Consider the following 12,077-nt stretch of genomic DNA (forward strand, 5'->3'; position numbering starts at 1 on the left):
TGGCTGCAGTGTTGTATCCAAGGGAACATAAAATCACGGTCTCATTATTTATCATACATCTTATGCTGCTGTTCCTGTACAATGGGATGATCGGTAAAACCCTAGTTCACGGAATTAAGATGACAGACATCTTCCGTGTTTATTATGAATGAGCAGAGCTCCCCAGGAAATACTAGCCCTTTACAGTATGTCTGCTGTCAAAGATGAACAAGGATTTCCAACAGCTTGGATCCTGGTGTGACATATTAAGGTTTTGGTGTTGTTACATTTGCTGGGCCTTGAGCAGCTCCACCGACATCAGCAGCTCCTTCATCTGGACCCTCAGCTCCTCCAGGTTTGAGCCAGGCTCCTCTCTGCCCACAGAGGTGTTGTCTGAGCTCAGATTTGGGACTGCAGGGCTGGGCTTGGTCTCTATGCTGGACTTGTGGGATGACGGGGAGTGGGATAGGGTGTTGGTGGAAGGCTGTGAAGATAAAAGAGAAATATATGAGGTTAAAAAAAAGAAAATCAGGCAGAGGGCTGCTTTGAGCATACTGATCTCTACCAAGACACTGTTCTTCTATTCCTCATTTGGGCCCACCTCCTTAGCCGTGAGACCCATTAATGATACACATTCTTATACCCTCATGCGTCCCAGTGAGCAGCACGTTATCATGAACACGGAAAGGTTTCATCATGAATCACTCAACTCTGTTTCACTTTGCGCTAAGGGGACAAGTATTGAGAATACATGTTGCTCACCAGTGACTCATCTGAACCGGCACACCCCTTTAGATCAGTGGCTTTACTGTTTGGATCACTGAACGCTCAAATGAGCATTCACCTTTGAGATGAGAGGTTTATGCTGTGAGGCCTCCTCTCTACAAACTCATCTTTGAAATGTCCATCATCGATACTTTCGGTCACTTGAAAGGAAATTCACCACATTCTTTGTATGAGCTGATAATCAGAGAACGAACAAGAACAGTGGAGTCATAACGAATAGAGCTTACAATCCCAATGATGTGAATGTGATTGGCCTACTGACAGTAGGACTAACTCCAGTAAACACCCATGTACATTTAAGGACTGCAAGGTGAAGGCATACAGTGCCTACTACAGCTTCCTCCCACAGACCGAAAACATGCAAGCCAGGTTTAGTGGAGGCCTTAAACAAGCTGGATGTGAATGTGGGTGGTTGTTTGTCCCTCCCAATGTCAGACTGACTCCAACCCACCTCGACCCATTGTAGGATAAGGAGTACAGACAATGAATAAACAGACGTGCATTTCTAATTGTAGTGGATGAAGGTTATCTTTGCTTTTTATCAAATATTAATATTTTATAATTTTCAATCTAGTTATGGATTAATGCTGCTAAAAGACAAGCTGATTCTGAGGACAGAGATGCTAACAACTGACAAATGCATCTGAGATCTCAGCTGGCTCCAGTTATTAAGTTTCAAAGAGGAATTTAGTGGTCGCACCCTCTCACGCCCCCCCGAGGGCTCAAATACTCCACGTTCTCATCTCATCCTTCATATTAAGAGAAAAGGTTACAAGAGTCGGAACCCCTTTATGAAACAATAAAAGGATGATGAGGTCAAAGACGATCCGTGTCCGGGGATTTAACCTCTGTCAGTCTGAGCCGCTGGGTTATGTGACCTCTGTGGCTGGCTTTACTCGATGTGTGTGTGTGTGTGTGTGTGTGTGTGTGTGTGTGTGTGTGTGTGTGTGCGCGCGCGCGCGCGCGGTTAAGTGGTCCTGGTGTATATTGATATTGTCTACCCCCCATCTGAAAAGCCAGGTCTAATTAGGTCTAGTTGACTATGGCCACTCTAGACTGGATAACATCCCAGCTAATTAATAAAATGCCAAAGTGGAAGCCAGGGCAGTGGGTGGTGGTCCTTCCTTCCTCCTCTGTCCGATTCTGCCTACGTCCATCGCAAACACCCACAGTGCATAGAACGGTTTGACTGTCTGGACAATTAACTGGCTTGTTATTGTCACGTCTGTGAATGAAAAATCTTTAAGTGAAATGTCACAGTGTATTCCTCAGTGAATTATTCTGTTTCCTCGTCTTTTTAATTTCTTGCTTGGGCCTTCTGTTTTCATGCCTGTTATGTATCGTCATATATTTTAGTAATGATACGAGCAAACCTGCCAAACATTTCCTGTTTCATCTTCAAATTTTTCACATATTTCTATAATCAAGAGAATAATAGCCAGAATACTTCATAACATAATTTACACATTTTTCTGTTTATATATTACATTTTTTAAAGGGGTGTGCTAAATATGATTGGTTTGTGCAAAAAAAAAAAACCTGTTATGTTTACAATGACAGAAGTCAGGGATATCCAGGCCAATATTCAAAATGAACAACTGAGAAGATATCTTGAGGAAATATTAGCATTTTTATTAAGTATCCAAAATGCCTCAGAGTGTTTTTCTGTCGTTATACAAATCAAGCATTTGATCCTTTCAGATGCCAAATGTCGCAAATTTGTGTGTGTGTGTGTGTGTGTGTGTGTGTGTGTGTGTGTGTGTAACTATAGGCTGAGTTTCATGTAAACATATTAAAGCCAAGGGAGAAACAGGTTGCTGTGGATTCCTGTTGGTCTTATTCTTAATCGTGAAGCTATCACGATAAAAGCTTTTTAACATTTGTCCAATCACAAGGCAGTGAACCTTGAATTTTTTACTGGAATCCACTTACACACTATGGGAATTAAATCGGAATAAATGGGGATTTTGAGTTTTCCTTGTGCAAAGCAGCAGGGAAATGAACCCTCTGACAAGATATAGTGTTCATCCCATGTTTTCCACGCTTTCATTTTGGTAATTGCATCCCAAGGGTAAAGCATTTCTGACCCAAGGTTAATGGTGAGGCTCAAATTAAATTCAGTCAGACTGGAACTTCCAGGACAGATTATGATTTTAGTTGACAGGAATAGAACAGATCAGCAGTTTGCACAGCCGGATTATGAGCCTTGTTTCCAAAAAAATAAATAAAAATGAATTTGTCACTGAGTGTAAGCAAAATTCAACAACATAAACAACTGAAGATTAATAATAATTCTGTTTAGGCAGGTTCATCAATTTTGTTCAAATACGCAGGGTAATTGGGTCAAAGGACAAAGACAAGAGTTAAGGCCAAACAATTCTTTCAAGGCAAATTATCCTCAATAGTTGTTGTTTTTTTCTCCTTAACTCCTCAAGATTCTAACTAGAAATACAAAACCAACATGACAACAGTGAGACTGAAATCAAAGACAAACGAAAGCACATACCTAGATCAAGGATGTGATGGGGATCCAGAATATGAGTAAATGAAGCCAGTATATCGTCAAAGTTAATCTGACTGACTAGTTTCTGAGGTAGCATGCTAACAAACAAAAAAGCTGTGACCTCCTTGGTGGAAGTTATCATGACATGACTAAACATGAATAGGTTGAGAGGACAAATGGCTGTTGAATCCTGTAAGGGTAGGCAGCCCCTCCACTATGAAGGCTGGGGGCGAATGACAAATGACAGCTAAGTCTTGGTGTATGTGCTAATTTGTGGGTGGCTTTCGGCACTTCCAGTCTGGGACACAAACACGTCCAGCAGTTGGAGCTCCAAAACCACAAATAAAAATGGAGGAATGAAAGCTTGTCACCTCCGCTGTTCAAGCATCATCATGCTCTGAGATCATTCAGTTGGCAGAGTTTGAAAAACAGATTGCAGCTAGAAATCGAACTGAAACTCTTGACACTGTCCACCATGCTGCTACTACAGCTACCAAGTACTGTACACAAGTCCAAGATAATATTATGCTGCTGCTGTTTTACCATGACTGCATTCATCACATCGAACATGACACACCAGGAAAAAAGGCAACTATATGCTTCATCGCTGGAACGGATCAATCGGCTTCTAATACTGGGAAAAACAAGTAGGGGTGTGTGTACTTCAACGTGATCGCTGGAGCAGGAGAGCAAACCTGAATACTGGAACCTCACTCTACCACTTGATCAAAGCAAGATTCAAACACTGTCGATGACAAGATAAAATAAATTCTAGCAATGTTATTTGTGTATGGCTATATTTTTGAAGGCATCCCAAATTGTTTGGTTTTAAGGCATTTACTGTATATATGTTGCCCAGTTCAGGCACACTGGGGATCAGAGACCATCGAGACGAGACTGAAAATGGTGATCCAGCTTACCTTTCTGGTTTCTGTTAGCTTTGGTTTGACTGCATCCTCCTCATCGATCTTGAAGGACTTCTCCACGCTCACTTCCTTGTTGGGCTGTAAGAGAGGAGTATTTATTTGAATTCATTTCTATTTTACATGTGTTTTGACTTTATGCTTATCTGAGTCCAAATAGGCTGGCCTGACTTGAAATGACAAGAAAACATGTTAACATAGAGGGGACAGGGGGAAAATGACTTGAGCTACACATAGTAGAAATGCCTTTCTAGTTTCAGTGAAGTGCATAACATTTGCTGAGTGCTGAGTGCTAGCTCACCGAATGTCCTCCACCAAACTGGGCGGGCAGCCTCCTGCCAGGCATCTTTGGTCTGTTTGCAGTGGGGTGAGACAGCTTCTCTGAGGTAGACGACAACTCATCAAAACTCATCAGATCTGTCCAGAATTTAACAATGAAAGAAGCAGATAAAATAAACGGATTTCTTTTTTTTTATGTGTTTTCATGATAATGGCACACAAAGCAGCAGGAAATGTATTATTATTACTAATAATTGTTATTATTTTGAAACAGAATGGAGGAAGCTGTCCTTGACATACAATAAGGCTATCAGGACATATTGTGGGGGACAAGGCTCAGAAAGAATTCTATCTAAAAACCCTTGTATGAAAACAAAGATGAACGAAATAGATGAGACAGGTGTCATCAATTCTCAAGTGCATCACTAATCCTTTTTTTTTCCTTAAATCAAGTCTAAATATAAACTTTTTGGTGTTTAACATTGATGACACAAAGCTCAGTCTTTGGCAGGATCTGAATCTTTGCACCAAAAAGGTACCATGTTTCTGCTCAGACTAAAGCTAGCAACAGCAGGTGTTATTTCTCACAGAAGCAGGGTTTCCCCCCGCGTAGAGGGAAAACGGGCTAAACAAGGTGCAGCTCTTAGTCCTTATTAGGCCATGTCTGGGCTGAAGTGCTGCCCATAAACTCCCCTTGGCTTGCTTCATCCCCCTCTTTTAAGATTGGAAAACACCCTTCTCGAGGTGGTACTTTCACTCTCATGCTTGGCTTCAATAACTCAGATCTTTGATCAGTCTCACTTTCATCATGCAACAGGGAGTGACTTTGGGGACTGTTGCGTAACAGCACTTTGCACCTACATAGTGGTAAAGTGCTGTAATAAGATAACATGGGCAGTAATTGCAGCTGAAAATGGAATTTTCATGTTTAATGGTGGTGTGTGTCAGACTAGCTTCTGGGGAAGCAGTGTGACATTTTAGCACAAATGCGGGACTCCCAAGTGAATCACCTGCAGGTCTGGTAATCAAATCCATCTCGCAAGTCTTTGCCCTTTGCCTCCCTTTCTGTCCCCTGCAACTTATTTATCACTTAACTCATTTTGTACTCTGACCATCAACCTCTGGACTATTTATCTTCTCACGATAACCTTCAATTTCTTTTTTAGCTGAGTATCAAAATAACAAATAGGTGACAGACTGTCATACATACCCATGTCTGAAGACTTCTCCCCCCAGTCTCCAGAGAGAGTTTTGGGTTTGTTGGTCAATAATGGCTCAAATTCAGACTTTGGTCGTGAGGAAGGCATCTCTCCATTGTGCCTGTAAGAAAGAAGAGAAAACACATTTATAGAACAGAATGGACAAGAATGACCAAGCTTCCACTCTGGTGACATCACTCATGATGTTTAATGTTCATGTATGGAGAGATGAATTGTCACTGAGGCACCACAGCTGACTTACTTCAGGTTTGGCGATGGGGTATGAGGCTTGTCTGGCCGCTTCGGTGGGAGGCTTACTGGTCTGCCTTTCCCTGGAGGGGGGACTGGCTTCTTGGGCGGGACCAGCGGCGCAGCAGGCTTGGATGGTTTGTGTTCTGGAGTAGGCTTGTCAACTGACACAGAGAGAGTTGGAATGAAGATGAACAAAAACAGACTTCCAGGTAATGTCAGGAACAGCAGCATTGCTCAACACAACTTAACCGTTTCATTTATATTTGTGTATCAACTGTTCTCTCTCCATTAAATTGTGTCTTATACAACACTACAGTGTATAGAGCACAGTACAATTTGAAGGACAAGTGGCTAAACCTAATGGCTTTATTTTCCCTTTAGATATCTTAGTTATAACCCAAACAAAGCAGTTTAGTTTATACAGCTGAGCTCAAAATACTAGCAGTCCTACGTCACTAACCAGATCAATCACTGTTTTTGGTAAAAATTATATTTCTACATGGCAAATAATTCAATAGTAGATGTAAAACCAGCAGACCCAACTGTCATGACATGCATGCTGCCGATTCCGTGAAACTGAATCATAAATTGAAAAGTTAAAATAACAGCAGTACGGAGTTCAATTAGTGAGGTCATTCATATTGTGAAAAAAGGGTTATTTTCAGATGAAGGCAGCAAATGCTGTGTAATTCCCTGAAAACCTGACTAAAATGGGTTGTTCCAGACATTGTTGAGGAGAGCAGCGTACTTCAAAAAAAAGTTGATTGGAGAGGAGTAAACATAAAGAAGTGCAGAAAATGATAAGTTCAGTGAAAATGATCGTAAATGCCTAAAAATGGCAATCAAAAAGACATGGAGGAAAACAGAAAACTTCCATTCCAATGGATCAAAGAATAGCCAAAATGGCAAAGACTCAGCCAGAGATCAGCTCCAGGGGAATAAAAGAAGGTGAGTACTGTAACAATTAGAAGATGCCTATGTGAAGCCAAGGTATCAGCAAAATGCACCTGCACAGTCCCATTGTTGAAAAGAACATGAGCTGAGGAGGTTACAATTTGGACAAAAACACATTGACTGGCCTAAAGAGAAATGGGGCAACATTTGGTGGCCTGATGAAAGCAAGCTTGTCCTTTTTCTGTCTGTCTGTCTAGGGGCCAAAGATTGTTTGTCAGACGGCCACATAACACTGACTTCAAGCCACAGTACGCTGTGAGGACAATGAAGCATGGTGGCAAAAGCATCATGATGTGGGGATCCTTCTCGTACTGTGGTGTCGGGCCTATTTATTACATACCAGGGATCATGGATCCGTTTGAATACATCAAAATACTTGAGGAGGTCATTATGCTGAGGAGAACAAACCCCTGAAATCAGTGTTTTGATAGAACACCTGTGGGGTGACATCAAAAATGCTGTTTCTGAGGCAAAACCAAGAAATGCATGTAGTCTAATCGTCTTGGGCTTGTGACCACAGGGGCCAGAACTTGTTTGACTCCATGCAACATAGATGTGAAGCGCTTCTCAGAAACAGCGTTATACAACCAAATATTAGTTCAGTGATTCACACAGAGCAGAAATTTTCAAGCTTCTTTAGTTCATACAGATAATGTTCAAGTTTGTAAAGAAAAATGCAGACACTGCTGTTTTTTTTTAAAGCCTAATATTCCTTTTTATTCACTTTTTGTTAAGTAATGACAAATAACATACATTTTTCTTCATGTTTTGATTTAGAATAGAATGTGCAGTGTTCCAAATGCATCTATTATTTTGAACACAACTGCATGTCTGGTGTTTATTCAGTTTGGGAAATGCTACAATCCCAATTAAGTTAGCTGACACAATGGGGACTAGATCTAGTCTTCGTTGCTAGGTTGTTGCTAGGGGATCAGCCCTAATCGCAGTGGAAGACATCTCTGCTGCCAAGACTGATTGTTGTACAGCTATTACTCAGACTTGTATTTTCAAGAGAACCCATAACTCGAGAAAAAACAAAAACAAAACTGTAGTTATGGTAAGAGCAGAGAGCAGCCCTACAGAGTAATAAATCATGTTTATATAATTTCTTTTGCTGGCAAATGTTGTATAATCACATGATTAGACTTGAGGGTGTGCTTTACCATCATTGTCGTCCTGATTGTGATGCAGTGCTGACCCAACCCTTAACCCAGTCTATTGTTTTGTTTGTTTGTTTTGTTTTGTTTTGTTCTCTCCCTCCATGGATGGACACACAGTCCTGCTGTAGTTGATCGTTTTTATTTTAGTTGCCTTCTGCAGTCCTTGCTCACCCATTTGTCGTTTACATAATCATAGTTTCTGCTGACAACTGCATGAGTATAGCAATGTTTTGATCATGTTCAACATGAGCTTCCTGTTGACCCTGAAAATAGATTACAAGCTCACAAAGTCATTCAGTGTGTGATCAACTATATTAACACTTAAAATGAGTGATGGGAGAGATTCAGAGGCAACAGAGTGGGAATAACCAGGACTTCATCGTTATTATGGAAGAGCTTAGTTTTCAATTTCCATATTGGGGCGGATCAGCATTGACGTGGTCTCGCTAGCCCCATGTTTTCAATTCAATGAGACATTAAAATGATGGACAGTCTGTAAGTCTATATATACCCAGACACTCTCTGATCTTGAAACAGTCGATTCAAAAGCAGATGGGTAAAAAACTTTGAATTAAAAATTTTAAGTTCCTGCAAGTGCTCAACACAGCAGCGCTGTGACGTATTCAACCCTGTTTATCAGCTGGTCCCTTCTCACTGAAGCTAAATAGGCCCTGTGGGACCCAGAGAACATATCTCACACCAGCTGAGCACCTCCTTGGAAACAAGGACGTAGACTTAAATAAGAGGTGAGAAGGCAGAGGCAGCAGTATGAAAAGGGAATAGAATAAAGGTGATGAGATGGAAAAGAAAAAAATAAACTGGTGGCAACAGCCCCAATTAAGGTAATGAAAAACAAAGATAAAAGGTTAATGCTGAAGGAGAGAAAGAAAAGGAAAGAGTGAGTGGGTACATGCTTCTTCGGTTGGTGACTCACACTTTGATATAAAAGGTGAAAGCAGACCAACCCGAGAGCATCACCATCAAAACACTGTAAGACGCTGCATAGGAGGCTGTCAGTTTTAATTATCATATCAGCAGAAATAAAGACAGAGAAATGTGTTACAAATTGTTATTTATTCTTTGGAGGGCTTGGGATTGACAAGGACCTCATGATACTAGGGCGGTAATCTCCCAGTCCACTGGTCGATTTATGAGTCAATACGTTCTGGTTCGACCAAAATTCTGATTGGTCAATTTTTTTGCCACGTTAGTTTCATCAGGAGGAAAGTACCAAGTGCTAATGGGGGTGTTTTCAAAGTTTCACAGATAACAATCCATCTTTGAACACCCCCCCTTGTTTTTGCTATTTTGGACTCGCCCGACCCACTAGAGACAGACACACTGAAGAGTACTAGAAGGCCAATGTCTGGTGGTTTGATGAATGTCTATTTAATTTTGACGGTTTCATTTAAAGTCAGTCCTTGTCCACCATGTCAAAGACATCTGCAGTGTGGCAGCAGTTCATGAAAATAGATCATGGAAAAAAAGTCGAATGCAAAGTTTGCAAACAACAGTTTGCATATCACAGCTCCACTACAAACACGGCGGCGTGTCACCTAAAAACGGTAAGCTAACTTGTCCACCTTAGGTTGCCCCGTCAGTTTTGAGTATATGAACATATCAGAATTGGCAGTTCAATGTTTGTGTCTAATAATTGTTTTTGTTTTAATCGTAAAAATTCTTACAGTGGACTTGCCTTTTATGTTTAAGAGGAAAGTTTTAAGTTAAAAGTCTATTTGTGTCTCAGCCGCGATGCCGAGCTCCTCTGTTCAGTCTCGCTCTGTGCGCAGGACAAATGGTCGTGTCAGTCAGTTATTATAACGTGACAAAAACAATTGTCTATGTATGTATGTCACATTATGGTATGTGGGTCAAGATATGATTTAGCTAACTATGCACAGCGCAGCAAGGTCCCAGTGTGAGGCCTCACATCTCAACATAAAATTACCAGCATGTCCCTTAAAGCAGCGCAACAGGCCAGCGACTCATGGGCGAGGTTTTTAAATGTGTAATGGTGACAGTTCTTGGGGAATTAGCGAATGAAAAAAAGGTGGATGGTGCCGTTGCGTCTCACATCTGTGGGGTCCGCTACCCACCAAAGAGAAGCGCTGCCAAATCGATTTCAAACCAGACACATCATGGGGGCCATTTCAGAGGGTTGAAAACTGTGGATAAAATCTCTCAATTTAGCTCAAAATTGTGGTTTTGAAGATAAGCTAAGAAATTCAACCAATGATTTTAAAAGTCAGATTATCAAAGTTATCTGGCAGATCAAATGTCATTGCTGAAGGGCCATTTGTGGCCCACGGGCCACATATTGCCAACCACTACTTCAGATAATTCATTTTATCTTGACTGCAGCTGGTGTTGTTATACTAGAAGCTAAGCAACAAACTAAAACTAAAACAATTTTCAAATAATATTTTGGGCCTGAGGATATTCCAAATGGAGCAGTCATGACACGTGTGAGTTTATGTGAGAAAACTGATACGCTGCAATAATACACTGCGCAGACACTGCTAAGTTGCAACAAAATGTGGGAGAGTGAGACTTCACACCAGCTGGGTACTGCAGGTGCGGTGGAGTCTGACCTCTGTCCTCTGGTCTGATGGGATGAGGTTTCTTGTCAGCGCTGGGAACCTCTGGCTTTAAGGCTGAAAAGGGGACCATGACAGGAGAAAGGGACATCTTGACAAACTTGAATGTAACAGCAAAATGGAAGCAAAACTATCAAAAGCGCATTTACCAAAGAACAAGAATTGCTATCTTCCAGTTGTATGTCCAGTGGTAAATAGATCCATGTTTGTCCAGACTCTGAATATACTGTACGTACTGTATGTGCTGCAGACTTGAATGAATTTAACAGTACAGTTAAAGATGTAAGTCATGACTGTTTCCTCTTGAGATCATGTTAGATAAAGGTTTGGGTTTTTTTGGTATTAAAGTTGCTTAGCCCTTAGGAAGACATGGATACAAGTTACTGCCTGTGTATGGAAGAACAAAATATTGGAACTTTGTCAAACAGATTAAAAAAAAACAACCCCCAGTGGTCGTTTCTGCTACAGCCAGTGATAGCACAGACACACATACATGCTTTGTTGAAGCATGGTTGTTTGTGTGTTCAACTCTACGACCCCTTGTGTAGCAGTTTTCTCTCACTGCTGCCACTTAGCTGATAAGGGGAAGGTATAAAGTGAGATGTCAGAGGTCCTTACCTATGCTTTTTGATGGTGGAGGCGGTTTCTTCGGCTTCTGACAGAAGAAGGGGGGGGGGGGGTAAGTAGGTCAGAGTGATACTGAAGAACAAGGCAATTCATTAAAAACACTGATGTAATCATAAGAAATTAGGTGTGGTCTTAACACATAACACAAATAATATGCTAAACTAGAAAATTTAAGGGAAGACAAGTTGATCCCGTATACAGGGATTTTTAGCAACAACGTAAAGAAACTGGCAGACACCACAAAATAATTTGTTGGAAGTTTGTTTTTTTTATGTGAATTCTTAGAAGAAGCTACCTTTAATGTCACTGACTATCACTGAGAGCATCAATGGCTTTATGTTTTTTTTAAATACAATTTTGTATTATCATGTTTTAATTCAAGCTAAGATGAAGCAGTTCAGTAAACGGGCTCTAATGAGATCAAGCTCATCAACTGGAATAACATCAAGCGATTTCAAATGCTGCCTTACTCTCACACACACACACACACACACACACACACACACACACACACACACACACACACACACACACACACACACACACACACACACACACACACACACACACCAGAGGCTGCCACGCAAAGCACAACAACCTGAAGACATTACAGTTTATGCATCTTCCCCAACACAGTTTCTGGAAGAATCAGGGATTGCATGAGTTACTTGCCAATTACCAGAAGCCTAGTCGACCTGCTGAGCCATGCTGCAGAATAAAAACCCCACTTACCTCTCCAAAGACGGAGTGTAAACTTCCATTAGAGACAAGAAAAATACTAAAATCATGATGTAATACAGATGTATTCCTAGGTGTAT

At 41.0% G+C, this 12,077-nt stretch overlaps 1 protein-coding gene across 3 annotated transcripts in view; it reads right to left on the bottom strand.

Annotated features, from left to right (window-relative positions):
- Window positions 1–12,077, bottom strand: part of cd2ap (CD2-associated protein) — a 51,418-nt gene that overhangs the window by 4,786 nt on the left and 34,555 nt on the right. For 2 of the 3 annotated variants that reach the window (XM_086189261.1, XM_086189258.1), the window contains 7 exons: window positions 11,251–11,287; window positions 10,594–10,689; window positions 5,932–6,082; window positions 5,681–5,790; window positions 4,493–4,608; window positions 4,189–4,272; window positions 267–463 (listed from right to left, as the gene is read on the bottom strand). In XM_086189261.1, coding sequence (XP_086045387.1) covers window positions 267–463; window positions 4,189–4,272; window positions 4,493–4,608; window positions 5,681–5,790; window positions 5,932–6,082; window positions 10,594–10,689; window positions 11,251–11,287 — 791 coding nt within the window. The remainder of the gene's footprint in view (window positions 1–266; window positions 464–4,188; window positions 4,273–4,492; window positions 4,609–5,680; window positions 5,791–5,931; window positions 6,083–10,593; window positions 10,690–11,250; window positions 11,288–12,077) is intronic. The other variant, XM_086189259.1, reaches the window with a different exon arrangement.

This window comes from Aulostomus chinensis, chromosome 20 (genome assembly GCF_037954235.1).
Source record: "Aulostomus chinensis isolate RoL2024-O1b breed Wild chromosome 20, RoL_Achi_v1.0, whole genome shotgun sequence".
Classification (NCBI taxonomy): domain Eukaryota; kingdom Metazoa; phylum Chordata; class Actinopteri; order Syngnathiformes; family Aulostomidae; genus Aulostomus; species Aulostomus chinensis.